General features: G+C 37.9%; 1 protein-coding gene across 8 annotated transcripts in view; it reads right to left on the reverse strand.

The window, feature by feature from the left end:
- The window catches only part of HELZ (helicase with zinc finger), a 193,575-nt gene that overhangs the window by 26,009 nt on the left and 146,630 nt on the right, over positions 1-20,936 (reverse strand). For all 8 annotated transcript variants that reach the window (XM_064270877.1, XM_064270875.1, XM_064270876.1 and 5 more), the window contains one exon: positions 19,851-20,370. In XM_064270877.1, coding sequence (XP_064126947.1) covers positions 19,851-20,370 — 520 coding nt within the window. The remainder of the gene's footprint in view (positions 1-19,850; positions 20,371-20,936) is intronic.

Consider the following 20,936-nt stretch of genomic DNA (forward strand, 5'->3'; position numbering starts at 1 on the left):
CTGGATATCCATCTGCAAAAAAAATGAAACAAGACACATACCTCACTCCATGCACAAAAACTAACTCAAAATGGATCAAAGACCTAAATATAAAATGATAAAGATCATGGAAGAAAAAATAGGGACAACATTAGGAACCCTAATACCTGGCATAAACAGTATACAAAACATTACTAACAATGCAGAAGAAAAACTAGATAACTGGGAGCTCCTAAAGATCAAACACCTATGCTCATCCAAAAACTTCACCAAAAGAGTAAAAATATTACCTACAGACTGGGAAAATGTTTTTAGCTATGACATTTCTGATCAGCACCTGATCTCTAAAATCTACATGATACTGCAAAAACTCAACTGCAAAAAGACAAAAAACCCAATTAAAAAACGGCAAAAGGTATGAATAGACACTTCACTAAAGAAGACATTCAGGTAGCTAACAGATACATGAGGAAATGCTCATGATCATTAGCCACTAGAGAAATGCAAATCAAAACTATAATGAGATTTCATTTCACTCCAAGAAGGCTGGCATTAATCCAAAAAACATAAAACAATAAATGCTGGAGAGGCTGTGGAGAGGGTGGAACACTTATACACTGCTGGTGGGAATGTAAAATGGTACAACCACTTTGGAAATCGATTTGGTGCTTCCTTAAAAAGCTAGAAATAGAACTATCATACGATCCAACAATCCCACTCCTTGGAATATATCCTAGAGAAATAAGAGCTTTACACAAACAGATACATGCACACCCATGTTCATTGTAGCACTGTTTACAACAGCAAAAACATGGAAGCAGCCAAGGTGCCCATCAATGGATGAATGGATAAATAAATTATGGTATATTCACACAATGGAATACTACGCATCGATAAAGAACAGTGAGGAATCTGTGAAACATAACATGGAGGAATTTGGAAGGCAATATGCTGAATGAAATTAGTCAGTTGCAAAAGGACAAATATCGTATAAGACCACTATTATAAGAACTCAAGAAATAGTTTCAACGGAGAAGAAAATATTCTTTGATGGTTACGAGAGGGGAGAGGGAGGGAGAGGGGTATTCACTAATTAAATAGTAGATAAGAACTACTTTAGGTGACAGGAAAGACAACACACAATACAGGCAAGGTCAGCACAACTGGACTAAACCAAAAGCAAAGAAGTTTCCGGGAAAAACAATGTTTTGAAGGCCAGCACAGCAGGGGCAGGGGTTTGGGGACCGTGGTTTCAGGGGACATCTAAGTCAATTGGCATAATAAAATCTATTAAGAAAACATTCTGCATCCCACCTTGGAGAGAGGTGTATGGGGTCTTAAATGCTGGCAAGCAGCCATCTAAGATGCATCACTTGGTCTCAACCCACCTGGATCAAAGGAGAACGAAAAACACCATGGACACAAAGTAATTCTGAGCCCAAGAGACAGAAAGGGCCACATAAACCAGAGACTACATCAGCCTGAGACCAGAAGAGCTAGATGGTGCCCGGTTACAACTGATGACACCCCTGACAGGGAACACAACAGAGAACCCCTGAGGGAGCAGGAGAGCAGTGGGATGTAGACCCCACATTCTCATAAAAAGACCAGACTTAATGGTCTGACTGGGAGTAGAAGGACCCCGGTAGTCATGGCCCCCAGACCTTCTGTTGGCCCAGGACAGGAACCATTCCCAAAGCAACTCTTCAGACAGGGATTGGGCTGGACAATGGGTTGGAGAGGGATGCTGGTGAGGAGTGAGCTCCTTGGACCAGGTGGACACTTGAGACTACGTTGGCATCTCCTGCCTGGGGGGAGATGAGAGGGTAGAGGGGGTTAGAAGCTGGCGAAATGGACATGAAAAGAGGGAGTGGTGGGAGGGAGCGGACTGTCACATTAGGGGGAGAGCAACGGGGAGTATGTAGCAAGGTATATGTAAGTTTTTGTGTTAGAGACTGACTTAATGTGTAAACTGTCACTTAAAGCACACACACACACACACACACACACACACACACACACACACAAGCGGCTAGGGATAAACAAAAAGTCACCTACAAAAAAGTCAATAAGACTAAGTTGGAACTACTCAGAAGAAACCATGCAGGCAAGAAGGCAATGGGATGACATACATAAAGCCCTGGAGGAAAAAAATTTGCAGCCAAGAATTACATATCCAGCAAACCTGTCTCTCGAATATCAAAGTGAAATTAGGACATTTCCAGATAAAAAGAAGGTTAGGGAATTTGCAAAAACCAAACCAAAATTACAAGAAATACTAAAGGGAGTCCTGTGGTTAGAAAATCAGTAACTTCAGATAACAACCCAAAACTAGAACACAGGACAGAGCAACCAGATATCAACCCAGATAGGGAAATCGCAAAAATAAATCAAAGCTAAAACACTCAAAACAGGGAAACAGAGACGTTATTATGTAAGAGATGACAAATTAAAACAAAAAAGAGGGACTAAAAAATGTACTCATAGATCTTTCATATGGAGAAGAAGTCAAGGGGATATAAAGAAATAGAAGATTGGTTTAAACTCAGAAGAATAGGGGTAAATATTAAGGTAACCACAAAGGAAGCTAACAATCCTACACACCAAGATAAAAAACAAGAAAAACATAGACTCAGCAAATACAAAAGCAATGACAATGAAAAAGAGGAAAAGATAATATATTAAAGACAAAATCTGATGAGGAAATTTTTCTATGTATAAACCTGTTGCCGTCGAGCCAATTCCGACTCATAGCAACCCTACAGGACAGAGTAGAACTGCTCCACAGGGTTTCCAAGGAGTGGCTGGTGGATTTGAACTGCCAAACTTTTGGCTGGCAGCCAAGCTCTTAACCACTATGCCGCCTATGCCGCTAGGGCTTCATATACATACAAACTTACATATTTATTAAAAATGAGATCGCATTATATGGTTTGGTAATTTTTTTCATTAAAATATCATGGATATCTTTTCATGTCATTAAAACTCTTCTACTGCATCCTATGTAAAATCCTTCCACTACTGAGTTATCTTATGTTTGTGATTTTTTCACTGATGTAATATTTCTTCACTATTGGAATGCATGCTGAATCGCTGAGTGGTGGTAATTTTGTTACGTAAGATGGATCTTTATAAATATTATGTGGTACACATATGTAGAACTTTTCTTCTTCTTCTTACACATATGTAGCAGGGGGCTCTGGAGGTAGGATGGATGGAATGAGACAGGGAAAATAATCATTTTATCTTAGCCATTTTATTTTATTGAGGGAAACTTTTGAAAACATGGGGCAACAAATAAAGGCACCCTGCACTGGCTGTACATAACTGTTGTTTGAGCCTGCTTCTTTTAAGTTCTGTATTCTCTGCATTGTCTTCTGGTTCCCTTGACAGGTGAATGCTTATGGAAGATCATACCACGGAAGATTATTACATAATATTACAAAATGGAGGACCGTTACACAATACTAGGAATCATGGCCTAGCCAAGCTGACACATAACTTAACTATCACAGTTAGCAAAACAATTGTTAGTTGCCAAAACAATATGAGAATATATAAGGCGAGACACTGTATAATTCCAGGCTCCTGCAAAAATAAAACATCCTCAAAGGAAGTGCTGTCATGGGAACGTTACTACTGCAATACATTATTTCTTATTGCAAAACAATTACTTACACAGCTCATGTACCAGAAGGCAACTCCCTGATGACTGAACGAGCTGTATGCATACATGTAGTACACCAAGGATGCTACAATGCATGCTTATAGCCTCTTGTGCCTGAAAATAAGTTATTCACTTGAATATTACCCAATCCCCAAGCTGCACCTTCCCAATAACACACAAGAAACCATAAATATATTTACAAGGCTTATTTCGCTGTTCAGAAGCCTGAGACGTGAAAAATGTAAGCAGTACTTACATCTACCAGTGGTGATACAGTATGTCAAGGACATGTGCTTATGCTATATTGTGCCTGAAAATAACTTATTTCACTTGAATATTACCTAACCCTGAAACCTGCACCTTCCCAGCTAGACACAGAAAACAGTAAATATACTTACAAGCCTAATCTCGCTGTACAGAAGCCCAAAGAAACAAAAGTTTCACATAAGCACACCTGCAGGATAAAGCATCACATACAAAAACCTCTCAACCCAGCAATATGGTAATGATAAACTTCCTTCTGTTTTAGGCAGTTATGTAAGTCCCTGTCAAAAAAGCCTCCCAAGAAACCCCAGGGGTGGAAAATGTAAAGTGGTGCCTACATGTACCAACAGTAGTGAAAGAGTTAATAGCTGCATCTCCATCATTTATTCAAACCCAGTGCTGTATAGCGATCCTACAGGGCAGAGTAGAACTGCCCCATAGAGTTTCCAAGAAGCACCTGGCGGATTTGAACTGCCTAGTTCCTAGTTATTCAAACTAGGAGTAGCAAATTCCAACACCTGCAGACCCAGGTCTATAACCTAAAGGTGTAAAAGGAGATCAGGCATTAGACAAGAGGGAGCTGTGCTGTGATGAACTACAGAATACATGCCTGGCACTTGAACTAGTCAAATTCAATTTTCTAAACACCGCTGAATGAGCCAGACAAAACAAAACTCAACCATTAGTTTGAATCCTTTGAGTTAAACAATACTTACTCCTGAGCCATTAAGGTTGTTAGAACCTTTCACAACTATGCAAGTTTAATGGTCTAAAAGATCACTAAATCTCACCGCTTTACATCTCTTTCAACTATATAAGCTCTCATAAGATGCGAAGGTTGGTGGTTCATTAGCAAAATCGATTTTTTAGAGAAGCTATCATTTTTCTCTTAATCCAAAAAGTATGCGTAGGCCTGAATTTGTATGATCCAAGGAGAGACACTGACATTGACTTAAAAAAAAGAAATGTCAAGGATATGCAAGGATTCTGAGGGTCAAAACTAGATCTTACTTTTGTATTCCAAGAACTTAATACAGTACACAACACATAAAAGCCCTCAATAAATATTTGACAAAAGAACTAAAATGTTGAATAAATGCCATATATATTTTTTTTAATTTAACTTTTCCAAGACTTGAAAAAGAAAGTTCTGTCTATAGAACAGACTTGGGCTCTACTAACTTCTTTCAAACGAACTACCCATAAGGTTATCATCTTATGTTTAAAACAATGAGCTAGAGCTTGGTAGAGAGGTACAGTTACCCAGAAATAAAGAAACTAGGAAGGAAGGAAGAAAGGAATATCACTGTAGAATTAAAAACAACCATTACTAACAAGCCAGACAATGTGTGACGGATAAAGTGTAGTTTGAACAGTAATGTCATGGGGTTCATAAGATAAATTATAAAACAATATTTTTCTAAAACGCATGATTCCCATTAATGGTGGAGAGTGACTCTAAACTTCACTAAAACAATAACAGATCAATAAAAAAGATATGCAACAAATCAAAACCAGACGACTGGCCATCAGAAGACAGCACATTTGGGAATATATGGAGGCTAGATAGAGGAACCATGTCTGTAGAATAAGGATGGAGTTATAGCTACACACTCAAGATGAGAATCAAACCACCCTGCAGAATTCCAGAGCCTTGGGCCTCGGAAACATTAGCTACAACGGGAGGCGAAAGGAGAATGAAGGGATAAAATTAGAAGGATGAATTCAAAGTCTGTATAAGGAACATCTGGCCTTACTCTCCACTCCTCCTCCACGACCACCGTGGAATACAGCCATCCAGGTACCTGAAACACAGGCAAAAAAGAAACAGACAGACGAAAACCTGAGAAAATGGAAAGGCTCCAGAGAGATTCAAGCTTTATGTGGCTCCCAGGGAAAAGATTGGTTCTCCGCTCAATGAAACAAAAGTGAAACCTGCTAGTCAATAAGTCCTGCCACATATACACAACTCCCAAATTACTTTTCAGTGAAACTTTTTAGTGACACAGATACCAAGGGCCACCACACATTAAAGGTAAGTCTCCAGGATAAAAGATAGTCATAGATACATAAACAGGAAAAAAGAGAGGCCCAAAGAAATAAAAATGTTTTTTTAAAACGTTTAAAAAAATATTGTTTTAGTTCTTACTAAAAATCTAAAATAAAAACAAACGACAAACCTTCTAATTGGTATTCTCTCAGAAAAGGCATTGTATTTGTAAGATAAAAACAAGATATGAAAAAGGAAAAATGTGAAAATAAAGAGCTCTTGAACATTAAAAATATGAGAGTTCAAATACAAAATACAATAGAATAGTATGAAGATAAAATCAAGGAAATCTTTTTCAAAGTAGGATAAAAATATAAAGATATAAAAATGTGAGAGGAATAATGAGATATGGCGAATCCAAGAGGTCTAACATCTTATCAAAAGAAGTTTTGGAAAGTGAGAGGAGAGAACAGAGATGGTAGGAAATTACACACAAATAAATAATAATGTAAGAGAATTTCACAGAGCTGGAAGATGAGCGTCTCTCTCTAGAGCAGTGCTATCCAAAAGACCCATTTGTGATGACGGAGATGGTCTGTCTCTGTGCTGCTCAATAAGGTAGCTAGTGGGCATCTGAAATGTGACTAGTTGGCTGAGGAACTGAACTTAAATTTTATTTAATTTCAGTTTATATAAGTTAAAATAGCTGCCCATGCCTACTGGTTACTTTACTGGAAGGAGCAGATCTAGAATCTAGATTGAAAGGCTGTACCAAGTACCAAGTCAATAAATGAAGAAAAACCTACATATGGACATATTACTGTAAACTTGCAAAAATAAAAAAAAACAAAGAAAAAAACCCTAAAGCATCGGGGGGGGGGCGGGTGGGAAGGGGCAGGGGGAGGAGCGAGTCATCTCCAAAAGAATGAATCAAAATGAGCCCAGATCTCTCATCCAAAATACTCAATACCAGAAGACTTTCTTCTTTTTGGGGGGACAGATAATTATTTTCAATTTAAATTCTCTACCCAGATAACCACTGACCCAGATAACCATTGTCAATCACAGGTGAGGATAGAATAAAGATATTCTCAAATGTGCAAGTTTTATCTCCTCAAACTATTTCTTACAAAGCTACTTGTTTCCTTCATTTCAAATTCTGCCACCTTCTCAAGGGTTTTACTCTCGCAATTATTTCCTTTCTCCCCTACATCATCAATCTCCCTCTCAAGTGGATTATCCCACTGACACACAAAAATGATTTTAACATCATCAAATAACATCAAATAAACAAAATGTCAAACCTCCCCTGACTCCCCATCTTTTTTCTCTGCTCTCTTTCACAGCGAAACTCCAAAGAATCATCTTAGTCACTATCCTCACTTGCTATCCTCTGAATTTCTCCTTAATCTGCCCCAATCGCTCTTAACATGGTGACCAATAACCACTGATTATTGCCAACTCCTGAATTATCTGAGCTCTCATCTGGATCTGATATAACTGACCACTTTCTCTTCCCGAATAATTTCTTCTCTAGGCATCTGCAACATCTCACTTTGTCTTCCCATTTTTCTTACTGCATACTACTTCTCCATCCTCTTTGCTGGCTCTTCTCCTCTATGAGAATGCCTCAAGATTTTGCGAAGGCTGACTTCTCGTCTTTATATATGATCTCTCCCTAAACAACTGCATTCAGTGACATGACTTGAAATACCAACTATGGACGAATTTGTATTTCCAGTCCAGACATCTCCCCTGAGTTCCCTGTTCAGCTGATACCTCCAGCTGGATGTCAAATAGGTACCTCAAACTTAGCATGTGCAAAATAAAAAACTGATTCCCCATACTCTGAAAATGAGCTCCTTCACCCAAGCCATCCTCATCTCAGGAAATGGCACCACCACTTAGGCAGTTGCTCAGGCCCAAAGACTAGGTCCTGTTCTTACTTCCTATCCTTCCCTTACAAATCACATCTAATCCATCAGGAATTATTGTAGGTTCTTGGATTTACCTACAAAGTAAATCCTGAATTTATTTACTTCTCACTATTTACATTGCTACACTATAGGCCAAGCAAGCTACCATCATCTTCTTGCCCAGATAACTACAATATTTCCCACTATTATTTTACATTATTTAAAAAGCAAAATGCATTACTTTAACAGAATTTTAAGAACTTCAACATTTCAAATTAAGTTCATATGATTCAATTATAAAGAAGCAAAGATTTCTCTTAATTTGTAGAATTATGACACATTTATATCTCGGTTTTGTTACCATTTTTCCTGAAAGAGAGGTATACGGAAATGAATGTAACTTTGTAGGAAAGTAGATTAAAACCAATTTAGGTATAGATAAAGAAAAATACCGTTTGAAGCATCTGACAGGCAAGGGTACTTACAATTTGCAGAGTATTTTCCACCAAGGAATATTATTTTCTGACACATAAACACAAGGTAATACAGGACATACCAGAATGAATGCACATATTACATCTAAGAGGGAAATGCCAGACTCACTGCCATGACACTCTGAGCCACCTTGAATCTATCTGGCTCCCATTTACTCTTCTTGAATATGAAACAGTCAAGTTATCAGTTATAAAACACAACACCTCTTACAATGAGAAAACATCAGTTTGGGTAGGAAATAAAGTAGTTCACAGTAGAAGTTTATCTTCAATTCATAACTTTGTGTTTTCTCTGAAGAATAAAAATTATCACAATTAAATACATTTCCCAGCTTTTTTTTTTTTTAAAGTAATGCTTGAGAATGCTGAGGGCCACAGCTTTAGATGCATCAAAGGTGAGGGAGGAAAACTCAGGGAGTTAGCCCTTTTTTTATATATAATTTATCTTTGTTGCTATGGAGTTAAGTCTTAATCATCTAAACGAAAATAATCTAAAAGTTGAAAGTAGCAAAAATTTTAATGGAATAGGACCAATAATCTATTAAGAGTGTCTTGCCTAGTAAAATGAAAAGTTTGACAGAGTGGTGTACAGCACAGCAATTGGGAAAAAAATTGTTTCAAGTCTTCTCCAACAAGTTAATGTCCCTCCATAAATCAGTCACATGCTCATACCTATGCACAAAAGAGTAAAAGGCTAAATGTTACAACAGCTATCTTTGTACAGTGAAGTTATAGATAATTTCTCTTTAACATCTACATTTGCCATTTTGACCATGTATTTCATTTGTCAAGAGAAATATCAAAGTTATTATAAAAATGGAAAACCTAGTGAAATGTAATATGAAAAACCATCTCTATTCAAGTTAACTGTTAAGCTAACATCTCGGTGTTTTTGTCCCACATGAGATTAATTTGCCTAGGTTTCTGGCAATAAAAGAATACACAGCGGGGAAGGAAATAAGACATTTTTCGGTATCATTTATATTAAAGAGATTATTTTAAAAGGCTGCAAATAAACAGCAAGCACATAAATGATTTATTCTGTGAAATGATTCATACAAAATCATTTTGTACAATGTTACTGACAAAAGTTATCCTAATGCACTGAAAACTTTAAAACCTGCAATGTGGTAAAAATAATATTTTCCTTGTCAAAGTATTTTTCAGTGTTGCAAGTTAGTCATCATTTGTGAATCTCATGCATCAGTATAAAGGTAACCAAGTGTTTTTGTAAAAGTAATTTCACTGTAAGAACTCACTGTCAGATTAAAGGTACTTATTCATACATTCATTGCTAAAGAGTAATACCAAATATTAAGAGCACCAGGGTACAAACAACTTAAATTCCAAAACCAAGAACCATATAAATGGATCAATGATTAAAGTACATTATTCAGTATTAATTAATTATTATTTAGTAAAGTACAAACCTTCATAAAACCTTATAAAAACTTTGGCACAGAAGTTTTCTCCACATACTATAAACTCATCTTACTGGGTAAATAAAAATGTCACAAGTGACATCAGCAAAAATGGCAGAGTAAGGAACTCCAAAGTCCATCTCTCCATAAAATTAATTAAAAAAAAAAAAAAAACAGCAGAAACTGACAAAATCAACTTTTTTGGAATTCTGGAAACTAACCAAAACTTTGAAGCAACTGGGAACTCTTATGCGAGAAAAAACAGGTGACTCTCAGTAAGAACAGCAAGCTTTGTGGTGTTTTCACCTGATCCCAACCCTTGCTCCCCAGCTCAGTGGGAGCCCTGAAAATAGGAGCCCCCACTCCTGGTACTAGTGCTAGAGTAAGTAGAACAGCTCTCATTCTCAGAAGCAGAATGGACCTCATTCTCAATGAATTGTTATTATCTGTTTTGTTGTGTCTGGTGGCTCCCTAGAAGTCCAGCTCAAAAGACCTGCCTTATCTCACCTAAGTTAGAAGTTGTAGAGTGCTAATGTGGCCGCTGCACAAGGTGTGGGGAGAAATCCGGGGAAGGGGTGGTGACAGGCATTTCTCAAAAACTTGTATAGATTCAATACCCAAAATGTCCAATTTATCAACAAAAAACTACAAGGCATGCAAAGAAACACAAGTATGGCCCATACACAGGGGGCGGGGGGAGAACTATCAACAGAAACTATACTTGAGGAAGCCAAGACATTGGACTTACTAGACAAATGACTTTAAATCAGCTATTTTAAATATGTTCAAAGAACTAAAGAAACCATGTCTATAAAATTAAACTATAGGAATGATGTCTCAACAGAGTGAAAAATATCAATAAAGGGACAGAAATTACAATATGGCACCAAATAGAAATTCTGAAGTTGGAAAGTACAATGACTGAAATGAAAATTCACTAGAGGCTTTCCACAGTAGATTTAAGCAGGCAGAAGTAAAAATCAGCAAACCTGGAGGTAAGTTAATTAAGATTAGCCAGTCTGAGGAACGCACAAAAAAAAAAAAAAAAAAAAGAAGAAGAAAAAGGAATAGAGCCTCAGAGTTCTTTACAGCACCATCAAGCATACAAATATACACAGAAGGAGAGGAAAAGAAAAATGTCCAGAAGCAGTATTTGAAGACATAATAGTCAAAAACTTCTCAAATGTGATGAAAAACATTAATCAATCTACACATCTAAGATGCAAAACAAATTCCAAATAGGATAAATTCAAAGAGATCCACACCAAGGCAAATAATAATCATTTAACTATTAAAAGTCAAACAAAAAGGATCTCAAAAGCACTGTCAAGAAAGAAGCAACTCTTTGCATAAAAAGGACCATCAGTAATGTTAACAGCTGGTTTCTTAAAGAAACCATGGGGGCCAAAAGGCAGTGGGATGATATATTCAAAACACTAAAAGAAAAAACTGTCAACTAAGCATCAAGACGAGGCTGAAAATTGCACTGAGCAACAGGTGGAAGGAGAGACAATTAAAAAAATAGTGAAAACAGAAAATTACAGATCACCCGCGTCCTGATAGCTGAACCTGCACAACATGGACATACTGAGACAAGCAAGTAGAATTCCCAGCTGAAACCCACCCCCGCTGGTGAAGCTAAGCAGGAGTGACTTTGCACGTACATCCAGAATCAGCCAGGAGTGCTTCCAGCCCTGTGAAAGTTAAGTGCATGCATCCAACCCACCACATATCCCCCGGCCCACTCCCTGCCAGAGCTCCATAGGCCCAAGGTACACTCTCACTCCGTCACCCATTCTCTCTCCCTGCTTGTGACACTAGTCCAGCAGCATTCAACACCACCATGCCCTCTAAGCCAGGAACTCACAGCTCCAATCCAGAGGAGGTGGGCCCTTTGCCCTTTGCTCAGCCACTGGAGCTGCAGTTTCACAGATTTGCAGTGCCCTTCACCCTCTTCGATCACCTGTGGCAGAGCCTCACTGGCTGAGCCAGCACAGCACAGACATATTGGGACAAGATGGGCAGCATTCCCAACTGATGTGCGCTTAACCTGCAGCAGCTAAGCAGGAGCTGCAGACTTGTGGTATTTGACGCTGTCCCACCCCCTAAGCTGGTAGCTCTCGGCCCAGTACAAGGCACTTGGTCCTTTGCCTAGCCACTGGTGCAAGGTGCCCACAGACTTGCAGCACTCTCTCTCCCCTCTGGTTACCTGCGCCAGTGCCTTGCTGGCTGAGCCTGCACAATGCAGCCATATTGAGCAAAGCAAGTACCATTCCCAGCCAAAACTCACTCCATCTAATGCAGACAAGCAGAAGAGACTCTGCACTCAAAGCCACAGTCAGACAGGAGTGGTTCATGCCCTGCAAAAGTTAACTGTACCCACCCCACTCACTGCACACAAACCAGCCCCCCATTCCAGAGGTCCACAGGCCTGAAAACTCCCAATCTACTCGCCCATACCCTCTCCCTGCTCCTCATAGCTGCAGAGCTGTGGCATTCACCCTCACCCTGCCCCTTAAGATGGAAGCTAAACTACCCATATGCGGGGGGGTGGTGAGGGCTGATAGTACCACCTGCTCTATCCAGCTGTCCACGCTGGGGGCCTGAGGACCAGTGGCACTACCCAGTTCCTCCAGCAAATAGCACCAGGCAACTGAGGAACTGCTGCACAACCTCCCTCACAATGTGCTCTAGTGGATGGGGTATGCAGTCAAACCAACCACCAATAGGCAGACAGTATTCCCCTATCTTGCCCCCCCCCCCACATCACCACCCCCTGCAACTGGTTTGTGGCTATCCTGAACACCCCCATGCAGCCCTGCTGGCCTAGATTAACAGTGAGAGTCTCCACACCACATACCCAGTGACAGACAACCTGGGCACCTTCATCCTGACCAACTGGCAAGCAACAGAGCACACACACAACATCCAACTCAATGACCAGGAGGAATACCCCCTACACCCACGGCCAAGTGAACAGCAGGTCAGATACATCATCTCACCAAAAACGCCACCTACATCCTCAGCAGCCCTGCAAGAACAGCGAACATGGACCCATGCTCACACTTCAAGTCAATGCTCCACCCACCTGGTGACAGGAGGTGACAGCTTCAACACAACCAGATTACCGACCAGAGTAGCACACACACCTGGCCTACTCAGATATATCAAAACAAAACAAGAATTCAGGACTCGTGTGATTGGAGTTCCAGAATGGGGGGTAAGGGGTGGGGCTAGGGGAGGACAATGGAAAATACAGAGAGAACTGCTGAAGATTTGCTGGCAAAAAAATTCCCTAATATCATGAAAAGACGAGAAGATATCCATCTAAGAAGCTCAATGAACCCCACACAGAATAGACCCCAAAAGAAAGTATCAAGATACATCATAATCAAATTTGCCAAAACCAAAGACAAAGAAAGAATCCTGAGAGCAGCTAGGGAAAAACAAAAAGTCACATACAAAAGAGAACCAATAAGACTAAGCGCTGATTACTCAGCAGAAACCTCACAGGCAAGAAAGCAATGGGACGACATATACAAAAGGCTTGAAGGAAAAAAACTGCCATCCAAGAATTATATATCCAGCAAAATTCTCTCTTAATATGATGGTGAAATTAGGACATTTCCAGATAAACAGAAATTAAGGGAATTTGTTTTCACCAGACCAAAAATTACAAGAAATATTAAAGGGAATCATTCGGTTAGAGAACCAACAACAATCCAAGATTAGGATGCCAATCCAGATACAGAATTCTCAAAAATAAAACAAACCTAAAAGACTGAAAATAGGGAACCAGAGACATCAATATATAAATGACGACAATCTCCAAAAAAAGAGATAATAAACGGTGTAGTTATAGAACTTCCATAGAAGAGGAAGTCAAGGCAATATCAAGAAATTCAAGACTGGTTTAAACATAGGAAAATAAAGGTAAAATTCAAGGTAACTGCAAAGGAAGCTAACAAAAAACAAAAAAGAAGAAAAAAATAAAGACTCACTTAAATACAAAATCAACAATAACAAAAGAAATGAAAAGAAAATCCATAAACAAAAAGAATTCAGCACAGAAAATTAAGCAGAACAAAGAAATGGTCAACACTATTAAAAAACGATGACAAAATCACAGCAGTAAACTCATACCTATTGAAATTTACACTGAATGCAAATGGTTTAAATGCATCAATAGAGAGACAGAGAGTGACAGAATGGTTAAAAAACATGATCCATCTATATGCTGTCCGTAAGAGACACAACTTAGACACAAAGACATAAATTAAAACTTAAGGGATGGAAAAAATATATACCAAGCAAAAAATAACCAAAAAAGAGCAGGAGTGGCAATATTAATCTCTGATAAATAGACGTTAAATCAAAATCCACCATAAAGGACAAGGATAGTATATAACGATTAAAGGGTCAACAACAGGAGAACATAACCATAATAAATAACATACATACCCAATGACAGGGCTCCAAAATACATAAAACAAACTCTAACAGCATTGAAGAGAGAAACAGACAGTTCCACAATAATAATAGGAGACTTCAACATACCACTTTTGGTGAAGGACACAATGTCTAGAAAGAAACTCAATAAAGGTACAGAAGATCTAAATGCCACAATCAACCAACTTGACCTCATACACATATACAGAACGCTCTGCCCAACAGCAGCAAAGTGTACATTCTTTTCTAATGCATGTGGAACATTCTCCAGAATAGACCACATTTTAGGCCACAAGGCAACCCTCAACAAAACCCAAAACATCGAAATAATACAAAGCATCTTCTCTGATCACAACGCCATAAAAGTAGAAATCAATAACAGGAATAGCAAGGAAAAAAATCAAATGCATGGAAATTGAACAATACCTTGTTTTGAAAAACTGGGTAATAGAAGAAATCAAGGATGGAATAAAAAAAATCATAGACACAAATGAGAATGAAAACACATCTTACTAAAGCCTCTGTGACACAGCAAAAGCAGTGCTTAGAGGTCAATTTAAAGCAATAAATACACACATAAAAGAAAAAGAAAGGCCCCAAATCAAAACACTAACCCTACAACTCGAACAAATAGAAAAAGAGCAGCAAAAGGCAGCTAAAGTCACAGAAGAAAGGAAATAATACAGATTACAGCAGAAACAAATGAAATAGAGAACAGAAAAACAATAGAAAGAATCATTAAGACCAGAAGTTGGTTCTTTGAAAGGATCAACAAAATCGACAAGCCATTGGCCAAATTAGCAAAAGAAAAACAGGAGAGGAAGCAAATAACCTGAATAAGAAATGAGATGGGTGACATCACAACAGAATCAACGAAAATAAAAAGGATCTTAACAGAATACTATGAAAAATTTTATTGCAACAAATTGGAAAACCTAGAGGAAATGGACAAATTTCTAGAAACACACTACCTATGTAAACTAACACAAACTGATGTACAAAAATTAAACAGATCCATAATAAAAGAAGAGATTGAAGAGGTAATAAAAAGTCTGCCAACAAACAAAAGCCCTGACCTGGATGGCTTCACTGAAGAATTCTACCAAACTTTCAGAAGAGCTCACACCAGTACTACTCAAACTATTTCAGAACATAGAAAAGGAAGGAATGCCTATGAATTCATTCTATGAAGCTCTGGTATCAAAGCCAGGCAAAGACATCACCAAAAAAGAAAACTACAAATCAATATCCCTCATGAACACAGACACAAAAATTCTCAACAAAACTCTAGCCAATAGAATTCAACAGCATACTAAAAAAAATACATCATGATCCAGTGGAATTCATACCTGGTATGCAAGGATGGTTCAACATTAGAAAATCAATCGATGTAACCCACCACATAAATAAAACAAAAGAATCATATGATCATCTCAATGATGCAGAAAAGGGATGTGACAAAGTCCAAGATCCATTCCTGATCAACACTCTCAGCAAAATAGAAACAGAAGGGAAATGATGACATAATAAAAGGTATTTATACAAAACCAACAGCCAACATCATTCCCAACGGAGACTGAAAGCATTCCCCTTGAAAATGGGAACCACACAAGGATGCTCTTTAAAAGAAAAAAATTATATACAAAGCAAAAAATAAAAATAAAAGAATCTTAATTATTTTTGGTTTGTAACTCCTCTTTTTGTGTCTTATATGATTTAAAAGACAACTGTATGAAAACAGTAATTATAAATCTATGTTGATAGTCATACAATGTATAAACATGTAATTCGTGACACTAACAGCATAAAGGTGGGCTGGAACCATACAGGAGCAAAATTTTTGCATACTGTTGAAATTAAGCTGGTATTCATCTGAACCAGACTGTTATAAATTAAAGCAGTAATTGTAACCCTCAGGGCAATCACTAACAAAATAACTAAAAAATATGTATTAAAATAAATGGCAAGGAAGTTAAAATAGTACAATAGAAAAGGAAATAGAAGATTTGAACAACACTATGAACTTACAGGGTCGCTATGAGTCAAAATCGACTTGACGGCAATGGGTTTGGTTGTATAAACTTATTAGACATAACAGATATCTATAGAACACTCTTCTCAAGGGCCCTGGAACATTCTCCACAACAGATTATATGTTAAGCCACAAAACAAATCTCAGTAAATTTAAAAAGACTGAAATCATACAAGGCATGTTCTATGACAACAATGGAATGAAATTAAAAATTGTAACAGAAGTAATTTTGAAAAACTCACCCTATATATGCCTGCTTTTCTTGAATTTTGCCAAATATGTACCCTAAATAATGTACTAAGGGTTCTAGCCAGGACAATCAGGTAAGAAAAAGAAGTAAAAGGCATCCAGATGGAAAGGAAAAGGTAAAAATACATGTATTTGCAGATGACATACTCTTCTAAACACGCATTCCTAGGGAATAAAACAACTATTAGAGCGAAGAAGGAGTTCAGCAAGGTTGCTGAAACACAATCAATATACAATCAATTTTATTTCTATACATGAGCAATAAGTGATCAGAAAAGGAAATTAAGAAAACAATTCCACTTTTAATAACATTAAAAAGAATAAAATATTTAAGACATAATATTGTTAAGATGGCAATATTTTCCAAATTGATAGAGATTTTAAGCAATCGCTATAAAAATTCCAGCTTGCATTTTTTTTTGCACAAACTGACTGACTGATTCTAAAATTCATATGGAAATTCAAGGGACCCAGAATAGGCAAAACAATCTTGAAAAAGAAGGACTAAGTAGGAGGACTCACACTTCCAATTCTGAATCTTACTATAACAAAGCTACAGTAATAGAACTGCCCCACAGGGCTTCCAAGGAGCAGCTGGTGAATTCAAACTACAGACCTTTTTGGTTAGCAGCGAAGCTGTTAACCACTGCGCCACCAGGGCTCCAAGACAGTACAGTACTGGCATAAGGACAGACATACAGACCAACGGAATAGAAACAAGAATATGGAAATAAACCTATACATCTATGGCCAATTGATTTTCAACAAAAATGCCAAGGCCATTCAATGGGAAAAGAATAGTCTGCTCAACAAATGGTGCTAAAACAACTGAATTTCCACATGCAAAAGAATGAAGCTGGACTCATACCTCATACCATATACAAAAATTAATTCAAAATGATCAACGATGCTTATATAAGACCTAAAACCATAACGCTCTTAGAAGAAAACATAGGGGTAAATCATGACCTCATATTTGGCAATCCTTTCTTAAATATAACACAAAAACCACAAGTAAAAAAAAGAAAAATATATAAGTTGGATTTCATCAAAATTTTAAAATTTATGCAGGAAAGGACACTATCAAGAAAGTGAAAAAATGACACACACAACAGGCAAAAAAAAAAAAAATCTGAAAATCATGTACCTGGTAGGGGCCCAGTATCCAAAATAGGAATTCTTAAGACTCAGAAACAAAAACACATCTCAACTTAAAAATGGGCAGAAGAGTTGAACAGACATTTCTCCAAAGAAGATATATAAACGGCCAATAAGCACGAAATGATGCTAGATATCACTAGTTATAAGGGAAACGCAAAGCAAAATCACAACGCGATTCCACTTCACACTGACTAGGATGGCTATTTTTTTTTAAATGCCAAGTATGTAGAGAAACCGGAAGCTCCATATTTTGGGGGTGGGAATGTAAAATGGTACAGGCACTATGGAACACAGCTTGGCAGGTCCTCAAAAAGTGAAACATAGAGTTACCATATGATCCAGGAATTCAGCTCCTAAGTATATACTCATGAGAACTGAAAATACATGTTTACATAAAAGCTTGTGCACGAATGTTCATAGCAGTATTATTCATAATAGCCAAAAAGTGGAATATAATTCAGTCATAAAAACGAATGTTACAATATAGATGAACATTAAAAACAACACGCTAAGTGAAAGAAACCAAACACAAAAGGCCCCAAAGTGTACGATTTCATTTACATAAAACTTTATGTAAAATGTCTGCAAAGTGACAGAAAATAGATTAGTTGTTGCTAAGGACTTGGGGTAGAGGATACTGGGGAAATGACTTAATGCACACAGGGTTTCTGTTTAGAGTGATGAAAAGTAGTGATGGTTGCACAACATTGTGAATATACTAAAATACATTGAATTCTACACTTCAAAATGGTTAAAACGATTAATTAATTTTATCTCAAATAGCTAGCCACCTAGCTAGAGACAGATACATACATACATAAAACATTTATTATTAGGCATCGTCCAGTCAATTCCAACAAAGTGATCCTACGTACAACAGAACTAAACATTGCCTGGTCCTATCACCAATCACTGGTATGTTTGAGCCCATTGTTGCAGCCACTGTGTTAATCCATCTCTTTGAATGTCTTCCTCTTTCTCACTGACCCTCTACTTTACCAAGCATGATGTTCTTCTCCAGGGACTGGTCTCTCCCAGTAACACGTCCAAAGTATGTGAGATGAAGTCTCACCATACGTGTCTCTAATAAGCATTCTGGCTGTATGTTCTTCTGGCAGTCCATGGTATATTCAATATTCTTCGCCAACACCATGATTCAAAGGCATCCATTCTTCTTCAGTCTTCTTTATCATTGTCCAGCGTTCACATGCTTATGAGGCAACTGAAAATATCATGACTTGGGTCAGGCACACCTTAGTTCTCAAAGTGACATCCTTGCTTTTTAACACTTTAAAGAGGTCTTTTGCAGCAGATTTGCCCAATGCTGCTTCCATGGACACTGATTGTGGATCCAAGTAAAATGAAAGCTTTGGCAACTTCAATATTTTCTTTCTTTATTTTGATGTTCCTTATTGGTCCAGTTTTGAGGATTTTTGTTTTCTTTCTGTTGAGGTGCAATCCATACTGAAGGCTGTGGTCTTTGATCTTTATCAGTAAGTACTTTGAGTCCTCTTCACCTTCAGCAAGCAAGGTTGTGTCATCTGCGTATCAGAGGTTGTTAATGACTCTTCCTCCAATCCCGATGCTGAGTTTTCGTCATATAATCCAGCTTCTCAGATTATTTCCTCAGCATACAGGATACAGCCCTGACACACACCTGTCCTGATTTTAAATCATTAAGATTTTTAAAATTCTACATTGAACACCTGCACATTCTGACATTTGGGAATCAGAATATCATTGTGTATCCATTGCCTCAAATCTATCAGAGCCCCAGAACGCATGATAGGAGAAAGGGTGTAGCACTTGGAACTGGCCACTCACTGAGGAAAGTCAACATCTTTGAGAAGCTAAAATTAATATGTAATAAGCAAATGTAACATAAAGTAAAAAGATTAATCACTCAAAATCATTTCCCTTGATTAGAAATGACAGCACTGCTTGAATGAATAGCCTTGTTAAGTCAGTCAGATATTAAACGTTCCAAAACAGCAATAAAAGGCTCTAAGAGGCTGCATGTTTCCACGATAGTGACCATACTACAAAGTCTGGAGTTTCCACAATAAGAGAGTGGAAATTAAAATGATTTCCAGGAAAGAACTATCTTTAAAGACTTAAAATCAATAAGCTCTGTCCACTAGGATTATCAAATCAATACATATCGATTTTCCCCCCACAATCAACCAATCCCAAAATAAAAAAAGGAAAATAAGAAGAAAGACATTTACCTCTTCTAAGCTAGGGAGCGAAGAAGAAGATACTGTTCGAGATGATAATGGGTGAAATGGCTCTTGACCAATAGCATGTTGATGATTCTGTATTTGCACAAAAGGGTTCTGTGGTGGCCTGTGAGCCAATGGAGGTAGGCCATAGGGAAAGCCCGGCCCCATTAGATGATTCTGTTGTAAGTTAGCAAAAGTCCATGCTCCATCAGGCGCCAGATACTTCAAGGGGGGAGGCGCAATGTGTTCCGATGGCAAAGAGAAAGGCGAGTTGAACATCTGGGGCGGTAGGCGCTGCGGAAACGCTGCTGCGTTGCTGGCTACTTCAACATCTCTGCTGTTGTCATTAAAGTTACAAAAGTGGCTACTGTGGTCTGAATTGGACGGGGGAGATGGGACTGCTGGAGGGCTCCTAGTCTGAACTTGTCTATATTGCAAAAGTCTTGACTGAGGTGGTGGCATTTCAGCTAGTTCTCGTGTTTCACTTTGATCACGATTAGACAGTTCTCTGATTAAGTCTTGAAACCTACATAAAGACGATGAAATATGATGAGAAAACAAAAGAATGACTCCATCATATTAAAGAGAGCTTTGATGGCTACCCAGGTGATTTCTGTAAGCAAAATCATCATACTTAACTAACATGAGTTAATCTCAAACGTTAAGTATTACACTCAAGAGATGCTAAACTGCAGACACTAAAGAAGCCCAAGTACCTGATTTTTAAAAAAAAATTATGATTTCTTTCTTTAGCCTTGGCATTAAGAACAACAACTGCCCTTGTCTTTACATGCCTTTGATAACTGGAAGTTATAAAGGGTCACAATAATGGTGCACCTTATTCAAACGAGATTAGGAAACACTCATAGCATTCACATGACACTGACCATTCGGTGTCACGACCAAATACTCGTAAGTACCCGTGGTTATAATAAGGTAGAATTCTAAGCTACTTGGGTGAAAAAAATTTTTTAATGATAAATTTCTAATTCTTAACTACTATTTACTTGTGTCCTTATTCATTCTTTCGAAGTACTAATTCTTTCAGTGAAAGTACTACTTTACTACTAAATAGGAAAAAAACACACACAG

The sequence above is a fragment of the Loxodonta africana genome, chromosome 18 (assembly GCF_030014295.1).
Source record: "Loxodonta africana isolate mLoxAfr1 chromosome 18, mLoxAfr1.hap2, whole genome shotgun sequence".
NCBI lineage: Eukaryota > Metazoa > Chordata > Mammalia > Proboscidea > Elephantidae > Loxodonta > Loxodonta africana.